Source organism: Oncorhynchus gorbuscha, unplaced genomic scaffold (genome assembly GCF_021184085.1).
Source record: "Oncorhynchus gorbuscha isolate QuinsamMale2020 ecotype Even-year unplaced genomic scaffold, OgorEven_v1.0 Un_scaffold_2160, whole genome shotgun sequence".
Classification (NCBI taxonomy): Eukaryota; Metazoa; Chordata; class Actinopteri; order Salmoniformes; family Salmonidae; genus Oncorhynchus; species Oncorhynchus gorbuscha.
The window spans coordinates 9,133-34,285 of NW_025745087.1; the positions used below are offsets into that span (position 1 = coordinate 9,133).

The 25,153-nt window shown below is 46.2% G+C and overlaps 1 protein-coding gene across 2 annotated transcripts in view; it reads left to right on the forward strand.

Moving 5' to 3' along the window:
- Positions 1-7,720: 7,720 nt before the first annotated feature.
- The window catches only part of LOC124017464 (copine-4-like), a 48,903-nt gene continuing 31,470 nt past the window's right edge, over positions 7,721-25,153 (forward strand). Inside the window, exons 1-5 of one of the 2 annotated variants that reach the window (XM_046332667.1) lie at positions 7,721-7,900; positions 9,352-9,423; positions 13,603-13,677; positions 21,287-21,370; positions 21,455-21,544. In XM_046332667.1, the coding sequence (XP_046188623.1) occupies positions 7,880-7,900; positions 9,352-9,423; positions 13,603-13,677; positions 21,287-21,370; positions 21,455-21,544 (342 nt within the window). In that variant the 5' untranslated portion in view covers positions 7,721-7,879. The remainder of the gene's footprint in view (positions 7,901-9,351; positions 9,424-13,602; positions 13,678-21,286; positions 21,371-21,454; positions 21,545-25,153) is intronic. The other variant, XM_046332666.1, reaches the window with a different exon arrangement.

Genomic DNA, 25,153 nt, shown 5'->3' on the forward strand with positions numbered 1-25,153 from the left:
ATCGTGAAGAAGGCGCAGCATCGCCTCTTCAACCTCAGGAGGCTGAAGAAATTTGGCTTGTCACCAAAAGCTCTCACAAACTTCGATGAAGAAGGCTGCACAGTACTGTCTTTTATCGATGGCGGTTATGATATCGTTTAGTAACTTGAGCGTAGCTGAGGTGCACCCATGACCAGCTCGGAAACCAGATTGAATAGTGGAGAAGGTACGGTGGGATTCGAAATGGGCGGTGATCTGTTTATTAACTTGACTTTCGAAGATTTTTAGAAAGGCAGGGCAGGATATACAGTGGGGAGAACAAGTATTTGATTCACTGCCGATTTTGCAGGTTTTCCTACTTACAAAGCATGTACAGTGCCTTGCGAAAGTATTCGGCCCCCTTGAACTTTGCGACGTTTTGCCACATTTCAGGCTTCAAACATAAAGATATAAAACTGTGTTTTTTTTGTGATTAATCGACAACAAGTGGGACACAAACATGAAGTGGAACTACATTTATTGGATATTTCAAACTTTTTTAACAAACCAAAAACTGAAAAATTGGGCGTGCAAAATGATTCAGCCCGATTACAGCTGTAAGTCGCTTGGTGTATGTCTCTATCAGTTTTGCACATCGAGAGACTGAAATTTTTTCCCATTCCTCTTTGCAAAACAGCTCGAGCTCAGTGAGGTTGGATGGAGGGCATTTGTGAACAGCAGTTTTCAGTTCTTTCCACAGATTCTCGATTGGATTCAGGTCTGGACTTTGACTTGGCCATTCTAACACCTGGATATGTTTATTTTTGAACCATTCATTGTCTTGTTGGAAGACAAATCTCCGTCCCAGTCTCAGGTCTTTTGCAGACTCCATCAGGTTTTCTTCCAGAATGGTCCTGTATTTGGCTCCATCCATCTTCCCATCAATTTTAACCATCTTCCCTGTCCCTGCTGAAGAAAAGCAGGCCCAAACCATGATGCTGACAGTGGGGATGGTGTGTTCAGGGTGATGAGCTGTGTTGCTTTTACGCCAAACATAACGTTTTGCATTGTTGCCAAAAAGTTCAATTTTGGTTTCATCTGACCAGAGCACCTTCTTCCACATGTTTGGTGTGTCTCCCAGGTGGCTTGTGGCAAACTTTAAACAACACTTTTTATGGATATCTTTAAGAAATGGCTTTCTTCTTGTCACTCTTCCATAAAGGTCAGATTTGTGAAATATATGACTGATTGTTGTCCTATGGACAGAGTGTCCCACCTCAGCTGTAGATCTCTGCAGTTCATCCAGAGTGATCATGGGCCTCTTGGCTGCATCTCTGATCAGTCTTCTCCTTGTATGAGCTGAAAGTTTAGAGGGACGACCAGGTCTTGGTAGATTTGCAGTGGTCTGATACTCCTTCCATTTCAATATTATCGCTTGCATCTTTTTGTATCCAAATCCGGTGTCATGCAGGTGAAAGAGGACCCAAACGCGACTTAACAGAAACAGAGTTTATTAATGTTCAAAACGGAATAACTGAAATCCTCTAGATTTGTAGAGGGGAAAACAACTGGAGAAGCGGCCACAGACTGCAGGTCGCTTCGGGTAGGCGCAGGCCGTAGTCGACTGAGACACCTGCTCACACGCAGCGTCTGATGAAGGCACAAAACACGACAGGACAGGGTGATACACAATCACGGCAAAAAACACGACAGGACAGGGCGAAACGCAATCACAGCATGGTGAATACAAAACAAGGAACCGACGGAACAGGAACGGATTACAAAGGAATAAATAGGGAATCTAATCAGGGGAAAGGATCGGGAACAGGTGTGGGAAGACTAAATGATGATTAGGGGAATAGGAACAGCTGGGAGCAGGAACGGAACGACAGAGAGAAGAGAGAGCGAGAGAGTGAGAGAGGGAGGGGGAGAGAGAGGGATAGAACCAAACAAGACCAGCAGAGGGAAACGAATAGCATGGGGAGCACAGGGACAAGACATGATAATAAATGACAAACATGACAGTACCCCCCCACTCACCGAGCGCCTCCTGGCGCTCTCGAGGAGGAACACTGGCAGCAACGGAGGAAATCATAGATCAAACGGTCCAGCACGTCCCGAGAAAGAACCCAACTCCTCTCCTCAGGACCGTAACGAAAACGATAAAAAGGGAAACTAGGGTACTACTCTAAAAAAAAAATGAGAACTAGGGACAGACTGAGACACAGCAAGGGCAGGGACAAGAACAGGAGAGATGCGATGGCAGGGAACAGACTGAGACCCAGCAAGACCAGGAGCAGAAGCAGAAAAAAAATTACCAGACTTCTTCTGCGCGCAGTCTGAACACGCAGCCACGAAACGACGCGTGTCACGCTCCTGAGTCGGCCACCAAAAGCGCTGGCGAATAGACGCAAGAGTGCCTCGAACACCGGGATGACCAGCTAACTTGGCAGAGTGAGCCCACTGAAGAACAGCCAGACGAGTGGAAACAGGAACGAAAAGGAGGTTACTAGGACAAGCGCGCGGCGACGCAGTGTGCGTGAGTGCTTGCTTAACCTGTCTTTCAATTCCCCAGACTGTCAACCCGACAACACGCCCATAAGGAAGAATCCCCTCGGGATCAGTAGAAGCCACAGAAGAACTAAACAGACGGGATAAGGCATCAGGCTTGGTGTTCTTGCTACCCGGACGGTAAGAAATCACAAACTCGAAACGAGCGAAAAACAACGCCCAACGAGCTTGACGGGCATTAAGTCGTTTGGCAGAACGGATGTACTCAAGGTTCTTATGGTCTGTCCAAACGACAAAAGGAACGGTCGCCCCCTCCAACCACTGTCGCCATTCGCCTAGGGCTAAGCGGATGGCGAGCAGTTCACGGTTACCCACATCATAGTTGCGCTCAGATGGCGACAGGCGATGAGAAAAATAAGCGCACGGATGAACCTTATCGTCAGACTGGAAGCGCTGGGATAGAATGGCTCCCACGCCTACCTCTGAAGCGTCAACCTCGACAATGAATTGTCTAGTGACGTCAGGAGTAACGAGGATAGGAGCGGACGTAAAACGTTCTTTTAGAAGATCAAAAGCTCCCTGGGCGGAACCGGACCACTTAAAACACGTCTTGACAGAAGTAAGAGCTGTGAGAGGGGCAGCAACTTGACCGAAATTACGAATGAAACGCCGATAGAAATTAGCGAAACCTAAAAAGCGCTGCAACTCGACACGTGACCTTGGAACGGGCCAATCACTGACAGCTTGGACCTTAGCGGAATCCATCTGAATGCCTTCAGCGGAAATAACGGAACCGAGAAAAGTAACGGAGGAGAAATGAAAAGAGCACTTCTCAGCCTTTACGTAGAGACAATTCTCTAAAAGGCGCTGTAGAACACGTCGAACGTGCTGAACATGAATCTCGAGTGACGGAGAAAAAATCAGGATATCGTCAAGATAGACAAAAACAAAAATGTTCAGCATGTCTCTCAGAACATCATTAACTAATGCCTGAAAAACAGCTGGCGCATTGGCGAGACCGAACGGCAGAACCCGGTACTCAAAATGCCCTAACGGAGTGTTAAACGCCGTTTTCCACTCGTCCCCCTCTCTGATGCGCACGAGATGGTAAGCGTTACGAAGGTCCAACTTAGTAAAGCACCTGGCTCCCTGCAGAATCTCGAAGGCTGATGACATAAGGGGAAGCGGATAACGATTCTTAACCGTTATGTCATTCAGCCCTCGATAATCCACGCAGGGGCGCAGAGTACCGTCCTTCTTCTTAACAAAAAGAACCCCGCCCCGGCCGGAGAAGAAGAAGGCACTATGGTACCGGCGTCAAGAGACACAGACAAATAATCCTCGAGAGCCTTACGTTCGGGAGCCGACAGAGAGTATAGTCTACCTCGAGGAGGCGTGGTCCCTGGAAGGAGATCAATACTACAATCATACGACCGGTGAGGAGGAAGGGAGTTGGCTCGGGACCGACTGAAGACCGTGCGCAGATCATGATATTCCTCCGGCACTCCTGTCAAATCGCCAGGTTCCTCCTGAGAAGTAGGGAGAGAAGAAACGGGAGGGATGGCAGACATTAAACACTTCACATGACAAGAAACGTTCCAGGATAGGATAGAATTACTAGACCAATTAATAGAAGGATTATGACATACTAGCCAGGGATGACCCAAAACAACAGGTGTAAACGGTGAACGGAAAATCAAAAAAGAAATAGTCTCACTGTGGTTACCAGATACTGTGAGAGTTAAAGGTAGTGTCTCAAATTTGATACTGGGAAGATGACTACCATCTAAGGCAAACATGGGCGTAGGCTTGTCTAACGGTCTGAAAGGAATGTTATGTTTCCGAACCCATGCTTCGTCCATGAAACAACCCTCAGCCCCAGAGTCAATCAAGGCACTGCATGTAGCACCCGAACCGGTCCAGCGTAGATGGACCGACATAGTAGTACAAGATCTAGATGAAGGGACCTGAGTAGTAGCGCTCACCAGTAGCCCTCCGCTTACTGATGGGCTCTGGCCTCTTACTGGACATGAATTAACAAAATGTCCAGCAACTCCGCAATAGAGGCACAGGCGGTTGGTGATCCTCCGTTCCCTCTCCTTAGTCGAGATGCGAATCCCTCCCAGCTGCATGGGCTCAGTCTCAAAGCCAGCGGAGGGAGATGGTTGCGATGCGGAGCAGGGAAACACCGTTGATGCGAGCTCTCTTCCACGAGCCCGGTGACGAAGATCTACCCGTCGTTCTATGCGGATGGCGAGAGCAATCAAAGAGTCCACATCTGAAGGAACCTCCCGGGAGAGAATCTCATCCTTAACCACTGCGTGGAGTCCCTCCAGAAAACGAGCGAGCAGCGCCGGCTCGTTCCACTCACTAGAGGCAGCAAGAGTGCGAAACTCAATGGAATAATCCGTTATGGACCGTTCACCTTGGCATAAGGAAGCCAGGGCCCTAGAAGCCTCCTCACCAAAAACTGAACGGTCAAAAACCCGAATCATCTCCTCTTTAAAGTTCTGGAATCTGTTAGAGCAATCAGCCCTTGCCTCCCAGATAGCTGTGCCCCATTCTCGAGCCCGGCCAGTAAGGAGTGAAATGACGTAAGCAACCCGAGCTCTCTCTCTAGAGTATGTGTGGGGTTGGAGAGAGAACACAATCTCACACTGCGTGAGAAAGGAGCGGCACTCAGTGGGCTGCCCGGAGTAGCAAGGTGGGTTATTAACCCTGGGTTCTGGAGGCTCGGCAGGCCAGGGAGTAACAGGTGGCACGAGACGTAGACTCTGGAACTGTCCAGAGAGGTCGGAAACCTGAGCGGCCAGGTTCTCCACGGCATGGCGAGCAGCAGACAATTCCTGCTCGTGTCTGCCGAGCATGGCTCCTTGGAACTCGACGGCAGTGTAACGAGCGTCTGAAGTCGCTGGGTCCATTCCTTGGTCGGTTCCTTCTGTCATGCAGGTGAAAGAGGACCCAAACGCGACTTAACAGAAACAGAGTTTATTAATGTTCAAAACGGAATAACTGAAATCCTCTAGATTTGTAGAGGGGAAAACAACTGGAGAAGCGGCCACAGACTGCAGGTCGCCGGGTAGGCGCAGGCCGTAGTCGACTGAGACACCTGCTCACACGCAGCGTCTGATGAAGGCACAAAACACGACAGGACAGGGTGATACACAATCACGGCAAAAAACACGACAGGACAGGGCGAAACGCAATCACAGCATGGTGAATACAAAACAAGGAACCGACGGAACAGGAACGGATTACAAAGGAATAAATAGGGAATCTAATCAGGGGAAAGGATCGGGAACAGGTGTGGGAAGACTAAATGATGATTAGGGGAATAGGAACAGCTGGGAGCAGGAACGGAACGACAGAGAGAAGAGAGAGCGAGAGAGTGAGAGAGGGAGGGGGAGAGAGAGGGATAGAACCAAACAAGACCAGCAGAGGGAAACGAATAGCATGGGGAGCACAGGGACAAGACATGATAATAAATGACAAACATGACATCCGGCTTTAAACTTCTTCAAAACAGTATCTCGGACCTGCCTGGTGTGTTCCTTGTTCTTCATGATGCTCTCTGCGCTTTTAACGGACCTCTGAGACTATCACAGTGCAGGTGCATTTATACGGAGACTTGATTACACACAGGTGGATTGTATTTATCATCATTAGTCATTTAGGTCAACATTGGATCATTCAGAGATCCTCACTGAACTTCTGGAGAGAGTTTGCTGCACGGAAAGTAAAGGGGCTGAATAATTTTGCACGCCCAATTTTTCATTTTTTGATTTGTTAAAAAAGTTTGAAATATCCAATAAATGTCGTTCCACTTCATGATTGTGTCCCACTTGTTGTTGATTCTTCACAAAGAAATACAGTTTTATATCTTTATGTTTGAAGCCTGAAATGTGGCAAAAGGTCACAAAGTTCAAGGGGGCCGAATAGTTTCACAAGGCACTGTAGATGTCTGTAATTTTTTATCATAGGTACACTTCAACTGTGAGACACGGAATCTAAAACAAAATTCAGAAAATCACATTGTATGCTTTTTAAGTAATTCATTTGCATTTTATTGCATGACATAAGTATTTGATCACCTACCAACCAGTAAGAATTCCGGGTCCGTAGGTTTTGTTTTGGAGTAAATGTATACAGAGGAGGGAAGCAAGCTGTCCTCCGTCTACACCATGGTGCTACCCTACAGAGTGCTGTTGAGGCTACTGTAGACCTTCATTGCAAACAGTGTATTTTAATTAATTATTTGGTATTTTAATTAAATATTTAGTTTAGTTTTATCTTAAAGTGATAACTTTTTAGATGTTTCACTATTTTATTTATTTCTGAAATTCAATGAGGATGATGGTCCTCCAATGGAATAAACTCACTGGGCTCTCCCTCCCTCCCTCCCTCCCTCCCTCCCTCCCTCCCTCCCTCCCTCCCTCCCTCCCTCCCTCCCTCCCTCCCTCCCTCCCTCCCCCTCCCTCCCTCCCTCCCTCCCTCCCTCCCTCCCTCCCCCCTCCCTCCCTCCCTCCCTCCCTCCCTCCCTCCCTCCCTCCCTCTCTCTCTCTCTCTCTCTCTCTCTCTCTCCTCTCTCTCTCTCTCTTTCTTTCTCTCCCTCCCTCCCTCCCCCTCCCTCTCTCTCTCTCTCTCTCTCTCTCTCTCTCTCTCTCTTTCTCTCTCTCCCTCCCTCCCTCCCTCCCTCCCTCCCTCCCTCCCTCCCTCCCTCCCTCCCTCCCTCCCTCCCTCCCTCCCTCCCTCCCTCCCTCCCTCCCCCTCCCTCCCTCCCTCCCTCCCTCCCTCCACCTCTCTCTCCCTCCCTCCCTCTCTCTCTCTCTCTCTCTCTCTCTCTCTCTCCCTCCCCCTCTCTCTCTCTCCCTCCCTCCCCCTCTCTCTCCCTCCCTCCCCCCCTCCCTCCCTCCCTCCCTCCCTCTCTCTCTCTCTCTCTCTCTCTCTCTCTCTCTCTCTCTCTCTCTCTCTCTCTCTCTCTCTCTCTCCCTCCCTCCCTCCCTCCCTCCCCCTCTCTCTCTCTCTCTCTCTCTCTCCCTCCCTCCCTCTCTCTCTCTCTCTCTCTCTCTCTCTCTCTCTCTCTCTCTCTCTCTCTCCCTCCCTCCCTCCCTCCCTCCCTCTCTCTCTCTCTCTCTCTCTCTCTCTCTCTCTCTCTCTCTCCCTCTCCCTCCCTCCCTCCCTCCCTCCCTCCCTCCCTCCCTCCCTCCCTCTCCCTCCCTCCCTCCCTCTCTCTCTCTCTCTCTCTCTGCAGGTTGACAGGACAGAGGTGATCCGTAGCTCTATAAGCCCCACCTTTTCTAAAGTCTTCACCGTGGACTTCTACTTTGAGGAAGTACAGCGGCTACGTTACGAGCTCTATGACATCAGCAGCAATCACAACGGCATCAAGGAGGCTGACTTTCTGGGGGCCATGGAGTGCACACTGGGACAGGTGGGTTCTCACGGCAACGCCACACTAACTCCGACACGCTATCTCTGACACAAAGCTAAGTGCTAATGCTGGACCGAGCTGAACTTAGAGACCATTAAAAGCAGTTAGCAGAGGCTTTTTAGTAGACCCAGTGAGACTGTTTACTCAAGAAAGACAACACCTACCTCTCACCCTCCCTCTCTGCATGGGTCATTTCCTGTAACGTAAAAAAACAAGCAAGTTAAGTGGTTTAGTGGCAGTTGGTCGGGCAGTGTAGCGTGTTTTTATATCAACCGTTTTCACCGGCAAAAGGGAGCTCTCTCTCTCTGTAATGTTTGCATACAGTCAGTCTCCAGTAAAATGACATGCCACGTGCAAATAGCGATAAGGCACGTGCAAATAGCGATAAGGCACATAATGAAATAATCCCCCAGACCTTCATTAAGAGTGTTTTGCGACATGCAGCTGTCGGCTGAAACAGTTGGCGTCCTGTACGTCAGCGGGCCTGGAATGTATGAGCCTTCTGAGCCTCTCTCTGGTATTATTGTGTGTCTATGCCAACAGTAAATGATTCTTCCCCACCACTGCTGACACATGGTTCATAGGCCCTGCTATCTTCATCTAGATGTACTGAGGAATTCTCCAGAAACTCATTTCATGTGTTATGAACTCCAGTATTTATTTTGAGTTTGATCCAAGTTTCAAAGTACCACTCTCTGCCTCCCTCTCTCCCCCTTCTCTCTCTCTCTCTCTCTCTCTCTCTCTCTCTCTCTCTCTCTCTCTCTCTCTCTCTCTCTCTCTCTCTCTCTCTCTCTCTCTCCCTTCTCTCTCTCTCTCTCTCTCTCTCTCTCTCTCTCTCTCTCTCTCTCTCTCTCTCTGTCTTTTCCCTCTAACTCCTGGGAGATGTTCACATGGATGAGCTGTTCATTTTGTTCCACTCTGTTGTGTCTACAAGGAGACGGTGGGACTGTGGGTACATCTCAATGCAAATGAGAGGCATCATTTAGAAACATCTTATATTATGAATAGGATTCGCCAAGGGGTTTTACTGTATTTCTACAGTTTTACTTCATATTTTATTCTCAAAATCATCCAATAGACCTACTGTACCATGCAACAATTCCAGCATTGAGAATTTACTGAGAGGGCTTTGAACCTTTACAAAGACTCTCACATTGCATCTTAATTGCATAATGTGGAAAGCCTCACAGCATCCAATTATTTTATGGCATCTTTCCAGCATGTGTTTACGGCAAAACTTCTCGTCAGAACTCCCCAACCTCACCCTATACAACCACACTCTCTTTTCCTTCAGACATTTGTGCAAAACTCTTCATTTTTTTCTTTCTTTCTTTTTGACTGCCGGCGATTCCCTCGTCCCAGTTTCCCCCCTCTGGTTCCCCTGAGTTGCTGTGTTGTTGATGTGAGGCACCGAGTCAGGGGAGTCTCACCTCTTATCTCTCTCCAAACAGATTGTGTCCCAAAGGAAGCTCACCAAACCACTGCTCAAACAGGGCAGCACAGTGAGCAAGTCCTTCATCATGGTAAGGCCCCTGTCTGTCACCTAGCTCCCACTCTGTCTGTCTGTCTGTCTGTCTGTCTGTCTGTCTGTCTGTCTGTCTGTCTGTCTGTCTGTCTGTCTGTCTGTCTGTCTGTCTGTCTGTCTGTCTGTCTGTCTGTCTGTCTGTCTGTCTGTCTGTCTGTCTGTCTGTCTGTCTGTCTGTCTGTCTGTCTGTCTGTCTGTCTGTCTGTCTGTCTGTCTGTCTGTCTGTCTGTCTGTCTGTCTGTCTGTCTGTCTGTCTGTCTGTCTGTCTGTGTCTAAAGCACAGCAAAGGTAACTAAACTTAATGACTATCACCCCATAGCACTCAACTCTGTCATCACGAATTGCTTTGAGAGACTAGTCAAGGATAATTTCACCTCTACCTTACCTTCCACCCTTGAGCCACTTCAATTTGCTTACTGCCCCAATAGATCCACAGACGATGCAATCGCCATCACTCTGCACACTACCCTATCCAATCTGGACAAGAGGAATACCTGTGTAAGAATGCTGTTTATTGACTACAGCTCAGCATTCAACATCATAGTACCCTCCAAGCTTCAGTTGGTAGAGCATGGCGCTTGTAACGCCAGGGTAGTGGGTTCGATTCCCGGGACCACCCATACGTAGAATGTATGCACACATGACTGTAAGTCGCTTTGGATAAAAGCGTCTGCTAAATGGCATATATTATTATTATATTAAGCTTGAGGACCTGGTCTGAAACCCGTCCTGTGCAACTGGGTCCTGAAATTCCTGACGGGCCGCCCCCAGGTGGTGAGGGTAGGAAACATCACCTCCACTCTGCTGATCCTCAACAAGGGTGGACTGCGTGCTCAGCCCCCTCCTGTACTCCCTGTTCACCCATGACTGCATGGCCAAGCACGCATCCAACTCAATCATCAAGTTTGTAGACAACACAACACTAGTAGGCTTAATTACCAACGATGATGAGACAGTCTACAGGGAGGAGGTGTGGACTATGGGAGTGTGGTGCCTGGAAAACAACCTCTCACTCAACATCAACAAAACAAAGGAGATGATCATGGACTTCAGGAAACAGCAGAGGGTGCACCCCCCTATCTACATCGACGGGACAGCAGTGGAGAATGTGGAAAGCTTCAAGTTCCTTGGCGTACACATCACTGACAAACTGAAATGGACCACCCACACAGACAGCATCGTAAAGAAGGCGCAGCAGCGCCTCTTCAACCTCAGGAGGCTAAAGAAATGTGTCTTGTCACCTAAAACCCTCACAAACTTTTACAGATGCACAATTGAAAGCATCCAGTCGGGCTGTATCAACGCTTGGTATGGCAACTGCACCGCCCGCAACCGCAAGGCTCTCCAGAGGGTGGTGCGGTCTGCCCAACGCATCACTGGGGGCAAACTACCCTCCCTCCAGGACACCTACGGCACCCGATGTCACAGGAAGGCCAAAAAGATCATCAAGGACATCAACCACCCGAGCCACTGCCTGTTCACCCCGTTATCATCCAGAAGGCAAGGTCAGTACAGGTGCATCAAAGCGGAGACCGAGAGACTGAAAAACAGCTTCTATCTCAAGGCCATCAGACTGTTAAACAGCCATCACTAGCACATTAGAGGCTGCTGCCTATAGTTATAGACTAGAAATCACTGGCCACTTTAAGGAATGGAACACGAATAATGTTTACATATCTGGCATTACTCATCTCATTTGTAGATACTGTATTCTATACTATTCTACGGTGTCTCATTCACTTAATAATGGTTACATTTTAACTTGCATTATTCATCTCATATGTATATACTGTTTTCTATACTATTCTACTGGATCTTAGTCCGTTCCTCTCTGACATTGCTCGTCTGTATGTATATAGTCTTAATTCTTTCCATGTGTGTGTATGGGGTGTATGTTGTGTAATTTGTTATATATTACTTGTTAGATATTACTGCACTATCGGAGCTAGAAGCACAAGCATTTCGCTACACCCTCAATAACATTGGTGTAGAGTAGCATCTGAACTTAACAAATAGATATGCATTCATGTGTCTGTTTGAGATGAACATACATATTGTTTTGTTGCTGAAGCACATTGCCTGTTTGCTTATGCATGGAAAATAACCTATTTTAACAAAGGCATCAAGGCATTCTCAATAGTGTAAATCATATTTTATTGGGCCACATACATGCACACACACACGCACACACGCACGCACGCACACACACACACACACACGCACGCACGCACGCACGCACGCACGCACGCACGCACACACACACACACACACACACACACACACACACACACACACACACACACACACACACACACACACACACACACACACACACACACACACACACACGCACACACACACACAATAGTACTATATAAAGAGAGAACTAAATAGAGCGGTATCTCAAGGTCATTATGAAAAACGAGCTCCCAGCAGAAAGAAAGTGTCAATAGGACTTATATTAGACCAGATGAGGAGGGGTTCCACAGTATTTCATATCTAAACAGTTGACAAATAAATATGAATCTGGAGGCAGATACAGAACAAAGTATGAAAGACAATATGCCTATCATGCGTTTTACTACAATTGATTACAAGTTCACTATTTCATTCATAAACATAACTTTTTTTCTGGTCTCTGATTATAACCAGGTGTGTGAATATTAGAACCAGGTGTGTGAATATTAGATCCAGTTGTGTGTGAATATTAGTACCAGGTGTTTGTGAATATTAGAACCAGATGTTTGTGAATATTAGATCTAGGTGTGTGTGAATATTAGATCCAGGTGTGTGTGAATATTAGTACCAGGTGTTTGTGAATATTCGAACCAGGTGTGTGAATATTAGAACCAGGTGTGTGTGAATATTAGTACCAGGTGTGTGTCAATATTAGATCCAGGTGTTTGTGAATATTAGTACCAGGTGTTTGTGAATATTAGTACCAGGTGTTTGTGAATATTACTACCAGGTGTTTGTGAATATTAGATCCAGGTGTGTGTGAATATTAGGACCAGGTGTGTGTGAATATTAGTACCAGGTGTGTGTGAATATTAGAACCATGTGTGTGTGAATATTAGTACCAGGTGTGTGTGTGAATAATAGAATCAGGTGTGTGTGAATATTAGAACCAGGTGTTTGTGAATATTAGATCCAGGTGTGTGTGAATATTAGTACCAGGTGTTTGTGAATATTAGAACCAGGTGTGTGTGAATATTAGAACCAGGTGTATGAATATTAGAACCAGGTGTGTGTCAATATTAGATCCAGGTGTTTGTGAATATTAGTACCAGGTGTTTGTGAATATTAGTACCAGGTGTTTGTGAATATTACTACCAGGTGTTTGTGAATATTAGATCCAGGTGTGTGTGAATATTAGGACCAGGTGTGTGTGAATATTAGTACCAGGTGTGTGTGAATATTAGAACCATGTGTGTGTGAATATTAGTACCAGGTGTGTGTGTGAATAATAGAATCAGGTGTGTGTGAATATTAGAACCAGGTGTTTGTGAATATTAGATCCAGGTGTGTGTGAATATTAGTACCAGGTGTTTGTGAATATTAGATCCAGGTGTGTGTCAATATTAGTACCAGGTGTTTGTGAATATTAGTACCAGGTGTTTGTGAATATTAGATCCAGGTGTGTGTGAATATTAGAACCAGGTGTTTGTGAATATTAGAACCAGGTGTTTGTGAATATTAGTACCAGGTGTTTGTGAATATTAGATCCAGGTGTGTGTGTGAATAATAGAATCAGGTGTGTGTGAATATTAGAACCAGGTGTTTGTGAATATTAGATCCAGGTGTGTGTGAATATTAGAACCAGTTGTGTGTGAATATTAGAACCAGGTGTGTGAATATTAGATCCAGGTGTGTGTGAATATTAGAACCAGGTGTGTGAATATTAGAACCAGGTGTGTGAATATTAGATCCAGTTGTGTGTGAATATTAGATCCAGGTGTGTGTGAATATTAGAACCAGGTGTGTGTGAATATTAGAACCAGGTGTGTGAATATTAGAACCAGGTGTGTGAATATTAGATCCAGTTGTGTGTGAATATTAGATCCAGGTGTGTGTGAATTTTAGTACCAGGTGTTTGTGAATATTAGAACCAGGTGTGTGTGAATATTAGAACCAGGTGTGTGAATATTAGAACCAGGTGTGTGTTATGTACCTGCAGGTCACCGCCGAGGAGCTGACAGGGAATGATGATTATGTGGAACTTTCTTTCAGTGCCAGGAAACTTGACGACAAGGTAAGGTTGCAACGCTACAGAACATGTTTAATTTGTGCTTGTTAATTGATTATGAATGCATTACATTATTGTATATCCTCTCCATTAACCATGGCATCAACTGGTCTCAGAACAATGATTATACACATAGAGCTATGCTTCAAGGGGAAAATCCCATCAGAGGAATAATTACAACAGAAACACATTAGATACAGAGAACCAATCCCTCCTCAATTAGGATCTATGATCCACCCAACTCCCCATTTCAGTCTCTCCTGCTGTGTTTGTGGTTCTGGCTCACACAGATGGGGAGATAAGAAAGGAGAGAGAGCAGAGGTGTGTGTGGTGTGTTTGTGGTTAAGTCCAAGAGATGTTTTTACGTCTCCTGGTGTCTTTCTCAGCCCCAGTGTATCTCTAATCACAGTCTAATTTAAATTAGTTAATCTCCACTAAATGGAAGATGCTGTGTGTGTGTGTGTGTGTGTGTGTGTGTGTGTGTGTGTGTGTGTGTGTGTGTGTGTGTGTGTGTGTGTGTGTGTGTGTGTGTGTGTGTGTGTGTGTGTGTGTGTGTGTGTGTGTGTGTGTGTGTGTGTGTGTGTGTGTGTGTGTGTGTGTCCGCCTTCAACTGAAATAAGTTTTCCCTCACCACAGGTGCTAAAGTACATTATTCCAGCACTAAAATGCAAATAAGCATTCCATCTGCAGGGAGAAATGCAGTCAATCAAAGTGATGTGCTCTTAACTTTCCTATCAGTATCCTATCAGTAAGAATCGTGTTTATAAATGATTGATTTCGTATTTTGGAACTGCAGATTTATTCTGAACAGCAGGTGTTTTGAGATAATTTTTCTCCTGGAGCATCCAGTCAAGTTGATTGTAGTACTAGGATCAGACATCAGGTGTGCATAACCAGACCAGGATATATCAGGACCATTGCTGGCCCCAATTCAAATCAAATCAAAGTGTATTTGTCACGTGTGCCGAATACAACAGGTGTAGACCTTACAGTGAAATGCTTACTTCCAAGCACTAACCAACAGTGCCATTTTTAAGTAAAAAATAGGTATTAGGTAAACAATAGATCGGTAAAGAAATTTGAAAACAGTAAAATGACAGTGAAAATAACAGTAGCGAGGCTGTATACAGGGGTACAGAGTCCATGTGTGGGGGCACCGGATAGTCGGGCTAATTAAGGTAATATGGACATGTAGGTATAGTTAAAGTGACTATGCATAGATGATAAACAGAGATTAGCAGCAGCGTAAAAAGAGGGGTTGGGGGAGGGGACACACACAATGCAGATGGTCTGGATAGCCATTTGATTACCGGTTCAGGAGTCTGATGGCTTGGGGGTGAAAGCAGTTTAAAAGCCTCTTGCACCAAGACTTGGCACTCCGGTACCATTTGCCATGTGGTAGAAGAGAGAGCAGTCTATGACTGGGGTGGCTGGGGTGGCTGGGGTCCTTTTACAATTTTTAGGGACTTCTTCTGACACCACCTGGTGTAGAGGTCCTGGATGGCTGGCAGCTTAGCCCCAGTGATGTACTAGGCTGTTCGCACTACCCTCTGTAGTGCCATGCGGTTGGAGGCAGAGCAGTTGCCGTACCAGGCAGTGATGCAACCAGTGCTCTCGATGTTGCAGCTGTAGAACCTTTTGAGGATCTGAGGACCCATACCAATTTTTTTCCGTCTCCTGGGGGGGAAAGGTTTTCACAAGGTTTTCTTGGTATGTTTGGACCATTCAAGTTGGTTGGTGATGTGGACACCAAGGAACTTGAAGCTCTCAACCTGCTCCACTATAGCCCCCTCGATGAGAATGAGGGCATCCTCGGTCCTCCTTTTCCTATAGTCCACAATCATCTCCTTTGTCTTGATTATATTGAGGGATAGGTTGTTATTCTGGTACCACCCGGCCAGGTGTCTCCCCATAGGCTGTCTCGTCGTTGTCGGTGATCAGGCCTAACACTGTTGGTGTTGGAGTCGTGTCTGGCCATGCAGTCGTGGGTGAACAGGGAGTACAGGAGGGGACTGAGCACACACCCCTGAGATGCTCCAGTATTGAGGATCAGTGTGGCAGATGTGTTTCTAACTACCCTTACCACCTCTGGGCGGCCCGTCAGGAAGTACAGGATCCAGTTGCAGAGGGAGGTGTTTAGTCCCAGGATCCTTAGCTTAGTGATGAGCTTTGAGGGCACTATGGTGTTGAACGCTGAGCTGTAGTCAATGAATAGTATTCTCACATAGCTGTTCCTTTTGTCCAGGTGGGAAAGGGCAGTGTGGAGTGCAATAGAGATTGCATCATCTGTGGATCTGTTTGAGCGGTATGCAAATTGGAGTGGGTCTAGGTCTTATCTGTCGGAAAGATATCAGTTTGTCTCTGTGAATGGTTTGTCCTCTGACAAATCAACTGTACATTTCGGTGTTCCTCAAGGTTCTGTTTTAGGACCACTATTGTTTTCACTATATATTTTACCTCTTGGGGATGTTATTCGAAAACATAATGTAAACTTTCACTGCTATGCGGATGACACACAGCTGTACATTTCAATGAAACATGGTGAAGCACCAAAATTGCCCTCGCTAGAAGCATGTGTTTCAGACATAAGGAAGTGGATGGCTGCAAACTTTCTACTATTAAACTCGGACAAAACAGAGATGCTTGTTCTAGGTCCCAAGAAACAAAGAGATCTTCTGTTGAATCTGACAATTAATCTTAATGGTTGTACAGTCGTCTCAAATAAAACTGTGAAGGACCTCGGCGTTACTCTGGACCCTGATCTCTCTTTTGAAGAACATATCAAGACCATTTCGAGGACAGCTTTTTTCCATCTACGTAACATTGCAAAAATCAGAAACTTTCTGTCCAAAAATGATGCAGAAAAATTAATCCATGCTTTTGTCACTTCTAGGTTAGACTACTGCAATGCTCTATTTTCCGGCTACCCGGATAAAGCACTAAATAAACTTCAGTTAGTGCTAAATACGGCTGCTAGAATCCTGACTAGAACCAAAAAATTTGATCATATTACTCCAGTGCTAGCCTCTCTACACTGGCTTCCTGTCAAAGCAAGGGCTGATTTCAAGGTTTTACTGCTAACCTACAAAGCATTACATGGGCTTGCTCCTACCTACCTCTCTGATTTGGTCCTGCCGTACATACCTATACGTACGCTACGGTCACAAGACGCAGGCCTCCTAATTGTCCCTAGAATTTCTAAGCAAACAGCTGGAGGCAGGGCTTTCTCCTATAGAGCTCCATTTTTATGGAACGGTCTGCCTACCCATGTCAGAGACGCAAACTCGGTCTCAACCTTTAAGTCTTTACTGAAGACTCATCTCTTCAGTGGGTCATATGATTGAGTGTAGTCTGGCCCAGGAGTGGGAAGGTGAACGGAAAGGCTCTGGAGCAACGAACCGCCCTTGCTGTCTCTGCCTGGCCGGTTCCCCGTTTTCCACTGGGATTCTCTGCCTCTAACCCTGTTACGGGGCTGAGTCACTGGCTTGCTGGGGCTCTCTCGTGCCGTCCCTGGGGGATGCGTCACCTGGGTGGGTTGATTCACTGTTGTGGTCGGCCTGTCTGGGTTCCCCCCACCCCTTGGGTTGTACCGTGTCGGAGATCTTTGTGGGCTATACTCGGCCTTGTCTCAGGATGGTAAGTTGGTGGTTGAAGATTTCCCTCTAGTGGTGTGGGGGCTGTGCTTTGGCAAAGTGGGTGGGGTTATATCCTTCCTGTTTGGCCCTGTCCGGGGTGTCCTCGGATGGGGCCACAGTGTCTCCTGACCCCTCCTGTCTCAGCCTCCAGTATTTATGCTGCAGTAGTTTATGTGTCGGGGGCTAGGGTCAGTTTGTTTATCTGGAGTACTTCTCCTGTCCTATTCGGTGTCCTGTGTAAATCTAAGTGTGCGTTCTCTAATTCTCTCCTTCTCTCTTTCTTTCTCTCTCTCGGAGGACCTGAGCCCTAGAACCATGCCCCAGGACTACCTGACATGATGACTCCTTGCTGTCCCCAGTCCACCTGGCCATGCTGCTGCTCCAGTTTCAACTGGCCTGGGCCCTAGGACCATGTCCCAGGACTACCTGACATGAGGACTCCTTGCTGTCCCCAGTCCACCTGGCCATGCTCCTGCTCCAGTTTCAACTGTTCTGCCTTACTATTATTCAACCATGCTGGTCATTTATGAACATTTGAACATCTTGGCCACGTTCTGTTATAATCTCCACCTGGCACAGCCAGAAGAGGACTGGCCACCCCACATATGCTCTCTCTAATTCTCTCTTTCTTTCTCTCTCTCGGAGGACCTGAGCCCTAGGACCGTGCCCCAGGACTACCTGACATGATGGCTCCTTGCTGTCCCCAGTCCATCTGACTGTGCTGCTGCTCCAGTTTCAACTGTTCTGCCTTATTATTATTTGACCATGCTGGTCATTTATGAACATTTGAACATCTTGGTCATGTTCTGTTATAATCTCTACCCGGCACAGCCAGAAGAGGACTGGCCACCCCACATAGCCCGGTTCCTCTCTAGGTTTCTTCCTAGGTTTTGGCCTTTCTAGGGAGTTTTTCCTAGCCACCGTGCTTTTACACCTGCATTGTTTGCTGTTTGGGGTTTTAGGCTGGGTTTCTGTACAGCACTTTGAGATATCAGCTGATGTACGAAGGGCTATATAAATAAATTTGATTTGATTTGATTTGATTTGGTCTAGGGTTTCTGGGATAATGGTGTTGATGTGAGCAATTACCAGCCTAGCACTCACGGCTACGGACTTGAGTGCTACGGGTGTGTAGTCAATTAGGCAGGTTGCCTTCATGTTCTTGGGCATAGAGACTATGGTGGTCTGCTTGAAACATGTTGGTATTACAGACTCAATCAGGGACATGAAAATGAAAATGTCAGTGAAGACACCTGCCAGTTGGTCAGCACATGCCTTGCCAGCGGCCTTACTCACAACGGCTACTTCAGTGTTGCCTCAATGTTGCTTGCCTCGAAGCGAGCATAGAAGTGATTTAGCTCGTCTGGTAGGCTTGTGTCACTGGACAGCTCGCGGCTGTGCTTCCATTTGTAGTCTGTAATAGTTTGCAGGCCCTGCCACACCCGACGAGAATCGGAGCCGGTGTATTACGATTCAATTTTAGTCCTTTATTGGCGCTTTGCCTGTCTGATGGTTCGCTGCAGGGCATAGCAGGATTTCTTATAAGCTTCCAGGTTAGAGTTCCGCACCTACCCTTTAGCTCAGTGGGAATGTTGTCTGTAATCCATGGCTTCTGGTTGGGCTATGTATGTACTTTCACTGTGGGGACGACTTCCTCGATGCACTTATTGATAAAGCCAGTGACTGATGTGGTGTACTCCTCAATGCCATTGGAAGAATCCCAGAACATGTTCCAGTCTGTGATAGCAAAACTGTAGTTTAGCAGCCGCTTCATCTGACTGCTTTTTAATAGACCGAGTCACTGGTGCTTCCTGCTTTAGTTTTTGCTTGTCGGCAGGAATCAGAAGGATAGAATTACGGTCAGATTTGCCAAAGGAGGGCGAGGGAAAGGTTTGTACGCGTCTCTGTGTGTGCCGTAAAGGTGATCTAGAATCCCCCCCCTCTGGTTGACATATAACATGCTGATAGAAATGAGGTAAAATGGATTAATGTTTGCCTGCATTAAAGTCCCGGCCACAAGAAGCGCCGCTTCTGGGTGAGCAGTTTCCTGTTAGCTTATTACCTTATACAGCTGACTGAGTGAGGTCTTAGTGCCAGCATCCATCTGTGGTGGTGAATAAACAGCCACTAAAAATATAGATGAACACTATCATGAGATACTCCACTTCAGGCGAGCAAAATCTAGAGACTTCTTTAGATTTCGTGCACCAGCTGTTGTTTACTAATATACACAGACCACCCTCGTCTTCGGAGTGTGCTGTTCTATCTAGCCGGTGCAGCGTATATCCCACCAGTGTCACGACTCCTGAAGGTGGCTCCCCTTCCTGTTCGGGTGGCGCTCGGCGGTCGTCGTCACCGGCTACTAGCTGCCACTGATCCCTTTTCCCCCTTTCTGTTTATTGGTTGCACCTGTGTTTAGTTTAGGTTAATTGGTTGGGCTTTATTTACCAGCCGGCCCGCCTGCTGGTTGTGTAGGATTATTTTCAGTGTACATGTGTACACGGCTGTATGTCACGGTTGTCCATGTGTTTGTATTTTGCTGGACTGTTTAAGTCCCCTGTGTTTGGGGCATTTGTTTGGGTTGGCGTCTGTTCACCGTTGTGGTGCATTAAAAGTAGTGCTACTCTGAACTCTCTGCTTCCTGCGCCTGACTTCTTTCCCAATACACCCTGAACCCTCTGCTTCCTGCGCCTGACTTCTTCCCCACTACACCCTGAACCCTCTGCTTCCTGCGCCTGACTTCTTTCCCACTACACCCTGAACCCTCTGCTTCCTGCGCCTGACTTCTTCCCCACTACACCCTGAACTCTCTGCTTCCTGCGCCTGACTTCTTTCCCAATACACCCTGAACCGTCTGCTTCCTGCGCCTGACTTCTTCCCCACTACACCCTGAACCCTCTGCTTCCTGCGCCTGACTTCTTCCCCACTACACCCTGAACTCTCTGCTTCCTGCGCCTGACTTATTTCCCAATACACCCTGAACCGTCTGCTTCCTGCGCCTGACTTCTTCCCCACTACACCCTGAACCCTCTGCTTCCTGTGCCTGACTTCTTTCCCAATACACCCTGAACCCTCTGCTTCCTGCGCCTGACTTCTTCCCCGCTACACCCCGGGTGTTACAACCAGCTGAATGTTATCCATGTCGTCATTCAGCCACGATTTGGTGAAACATAAGATATTACAGTTAATACTGATGGTAAGGGCAGATTTCCCACTCGCCGTTGACGGATCCTCACAAGGCACCCCGCCCTGTATGCTCTATACCTGCGTCTCTTTCCAATGACGGGGATTTTGGCCTTGTCGGGTGTCGGAAGTACATCCTGTGCGTCCTGCTTGTTGAAGAAATGCAATCTGCAATTTGACATTTCTACTTGTTGTTCAAAAGTGTTGAGAACAATCTGTGATTTTCTACTTCCCAGTGCTGCTCTTATTAGATAAGTCAAAGTACCAAGACAATTTGAAAGGCGTCTTAGCTGTATACTGTAACGAGTTACAACCTCAGGGTCTGGAGTATTGTATGAGGTACAGTATTTCTTCAGCTAATTTAGCTGTTCAGGAGTTTTGTCACCCGTCTAGGGAGTTACCAGAGATAACCCTCCTACAGATTGCATCACAGCTCAGCTCTATGAATCAATGAACAGGAAGGAGAAAGACCAGCCTCACAGGAAGAGATATAGTGGCAGAGAGTTAGTTAGATGTCAGTACAGTATATTCTATGTGTAATATATATTCCATGTAGATTTCCTATACACATACAGGAGCGTTTGTAGAGGACCTCAGTGTGTTGTTGACTTTGATAAATGCATGAATTTGGACAACATGGCAACCATCTTCCTCACAACAACGTTAGGTATTTTATTGACCACTTTCACAGTTTTAGGGCCAAAGCGGTTGGGAGGGAAATATTGCAATCCCTCAGCATGGCATTAAGATGGTCGTTAATGTATTTCTGAAAGCCCACTGTGTATCTCTCTGTGCAGGACTTTTTTAGCAAATCAGACCCTTTCCTGGAGATCTTCAGGATGAACGATGACGACACGCTACAGCTTGTGCACAGAACAGAGGTAAAACCAGCAGTCGTTTTGTTCAAACGGATCCATCCAATTACTTTAGCTTATTTACTTTTCTCTTTCCTGTTTCACTCACAGACTGTTATGAACAACCTTAACCCGGTGTGGAAAACCTTCAAGACTTCCCTGAATTCCCTCTGCAGTGGAGACCATGACCGGCCTCTAAAGGTATAGACGTGTGCGTCTGATTGTATGTATGTATGTGCTTGGCTCTATGTCTTCTTGCCAGCCCAGGGGACCTGATTGAGCACTTTTGCCACAGTAGTGGACTGACTGGCAGGTGAGCAATACTGATTTCAGCACCATGGTCTCAATCCTATAAGGGGTTTGTCTACTAGAGTCAGGAGGGAGGGCTAGACTAGGGAGGAAGGGGATTCTCTATAGCAGGGGTATTCAACTCTTACCCCTGGTCTTCTGTTCTACTTGATAATTAATACCACCCACCTGGTGTCCCAGGTCTAAATCAGTCCCTGATTGGTCTCTCTCTCCTTCCCTCTATTCTTCATTTCCTCCTCTCCAGTCAATCAGTCCCTGATTAGAGGGGAACCATGTAAAAATGAACTGGCATCGAGGTCCAGAGTTGAGTTTGAGGGCTCTCTAGACGAGTCATTTGTGGCTTGGCCTGATCATACAGGACCAAGACGGGGGACATCTATTAGACCAGGGGAGTGGAAAGAGAGAGACTCTCAAACGCCCCGCCCCCACCACCTCTTTCCTCCCTCTCGTGTTCTCTTTCAGCCCCCACCACCTCTTTCCTCCCTCTCGTGTTCTCTTTCAGCCCCCACCACCTCTTTCCTCCCTCTCGTGTTCTCTTTCAGCCCCCACCACCTCTTTCCTCCCTCTCGTGTTCTCTTTCAGCCCCCACCACCTCTTTCCTCCCTCTCGTGTTCTCTTTCAGCCCCCACCACCTCTTTCCTCCCTCTCGTGTTCTCTTTCAGCCCCCACCACCTCTTTCCTCCCTCTCGTGTTCTCTTTCAGCCCCCCTCCCTCTGTCTCACATGGTCGGCATCTTTCCCCTTTTCTTTTATTGCCTCGTGTGTGTGTGTGTGTGTGTGTGTGTGTGTGTGTGTGTGTGTGTGTGTGTGTGTGTGTGTGTGTGTGTGTGTGTGTGTGTGTGTGTGTGTGTGTGTGTGTGTGTGTGTGTGTGTGTGTGTGTGTGTGTGCTTGTTTGTGTGTGCTTGTTTGTGTGTGTGTGTAATATTGCCTTTTACCCCCTTTCTAACTCCCTGGCATTACTAAATCCTTAAACTACAGTTAGTCTAATGAGAGCCTGAAAGGCCTGCTCCAAACAAATAAGACTTTCTCATTAAACATTTAGGCACCAACAATGAGCTGCAGCAGTGTCTCATTGTGTTTAGGGGCACTGGGTCTCTCTCTCTCTCTTTCTCTCTCTCCTTCCCTCTATTCTTCATTCTCTCCTCTCCAGTCAAGGAGATAGAGAGGGTGGTGCTGAGGTGGGAGGAGGTGAAGCTCTCAATGCCTCCACCCCCAGCTCCCTCCCACCTACTTCTTGTCCCAATGCCTCCATGTTAACAATCACACCTCTCCTCTCCATCCCAAGATTTCAATCAGCCCCAGTTGCCACGGTGGTGCTCTTTAGGGGTATGAGTGATGAGGTCACTGTAGGGTTGGATGTGTGTTGGTGGGGCCAACAGCAATTAACCCCAGGGCAGGAAATGACATGCAGCTAAAGAGATCATTCACATTTAAACGTTGAAGGCTAAGAAACTGACTGACCATATTGCTACCAATATTAACTCCACCAACAGTATCAGCAAACCCTTTTGAAATAAATATTCAAATTATACAGAGCCACTGCTTAACAACCAGTGGTTTCAGGGAAAGAGCTTCCTGTTTGTCTGTTGGGATTGGTCATCCAGTGGGGCATGGTGAGTCCTATGCTGTCTTGCCAACTAGCACCATAATAGTAGCACATAATAGTAGCCTCATAATAGTAACATCATAATAGTAGCATCATAATAGTAACATCATAATAGTAACATCATAATAGTAGCCTCATAATAGTAACATCATAATAGTAACATCATAATAGTAGCATCATAATAGTAGCATCATAATAGTAACATCATAATAGTAACATCATAATAGTAGCATCATAATAGTAGCATCATAATAGTAACATCATAATAGTAGCATCATAATAGAAACATCATAATAGTAGCATCATAATAGAAACATCATAATAGTAGCATCATAATAGAAACATCATAATAGTAGCATCATAATAGAAACATCATAATAGTAACATCATAATAGTAACATCATAATAGTAGCATCATAATAGTAGCATCATAATAGTAACATCATAATAGTAGCATCATAACAGTAGCCTCATAATAGTAACATCATAATAGTAACATCATAATAGTAGACCATAATAGTAGCATCATAATAGTAACATCATAATAGTAGCATCATAACAGTAGCCTCATAATAGTAACATCATAATAGAAACATCATAATAGTAGCATCATAATAGAAACATCATAATAGTAACATCATAATAGTAGCATCATAATAGTAGCATCATAATAGTAACATCATAATAGTAGCATCATAATAGTAGCATCATAATAGTAACATCATAATAGTTGCTTCATAATAGTAACATCATAATAGTAACATCATAATAGTAGCACCATAATGGTAGCATCATAATAGTAGACCATAATGGTAGCATCATAATAGTAGATCATAATGGTAGCATCATAATGGTAGACCATAATGGTAGCATCATAATAGTAGACCATAATGGTAGCATCATAATAGTAGACCATAATGGTAGCATCATAATAGTAGACCATAATGGTAGCATCATAATAGTAGACCATAATGTAGCATCATAATAGTAGACCATAATGTAGCATCATAATAGTAGACCATAATGTAGCATCATAATAGTAGACCATAATAGTAGACCATAATGTAGCATCATAATAGTAGACCATAATGTAGCATCATAATAGTAGACCATAATGTAGCATCATAATAGTAGACCATAATGGTAGCATCATAATGGTAGACCATAATGTGTTAGGGGTGTGGATGGATGGATGTGTGTTAGGGGTGTGGATGGATGTGTGTTAGGGGTGTGGATGGATATGTGTTAGGGGTGTGGATGGGTGGATGTGTGTTAGGGGTGTGGATGGATATGTGTTAGGGGTGTGGATGGATATGTATTAGGGGTGTGGATGGATATGTGTTAGGGGTGTGGATGGATATGTATTAGGGGTGTGGGTGGGTGGATGTGTGTTAGGGGTGTGGATGGATATGTGTTAGGGGTGTGGATGGATATGTGTTAGGGGTGTGGGTGGGTGGATGTGTGTTAAGGGTGTGGGTCGGTGGATGTGTGTTAGGGTTGTGGGTGGGTGGATGTGTGTTAGGGGTGTGGATGGATATGTATTAGGGGTGTGGATGGATATGTGTTAGGGGTGTGGATGGATATGTGTTAGGGGTGTGGATGGATATGTATTAGGGGTGTGGATGGATATGTGTTAGGGGTGTGGGTGGGTGGATGTGTGTTAGAGGTGTGGATGGATATGTGTTAGGGGTGTGGGTGGGTGGATGTGTGTTAGGGGTGTGGATGGATATGTATTAGGGGTGTGGGTGGGTGGATGTGTGTTAGGGGTGTGGATGGATATGTGTTAGGGGTGTGGGTGGGTGGATGTGTGTTAGGGGTGTGGGTGTGTGGATGTGTGTTAGTGGTGTGGATGGATATGTTATTAGGGGTGTGGGTGGATGGATATGTGTTAGGGG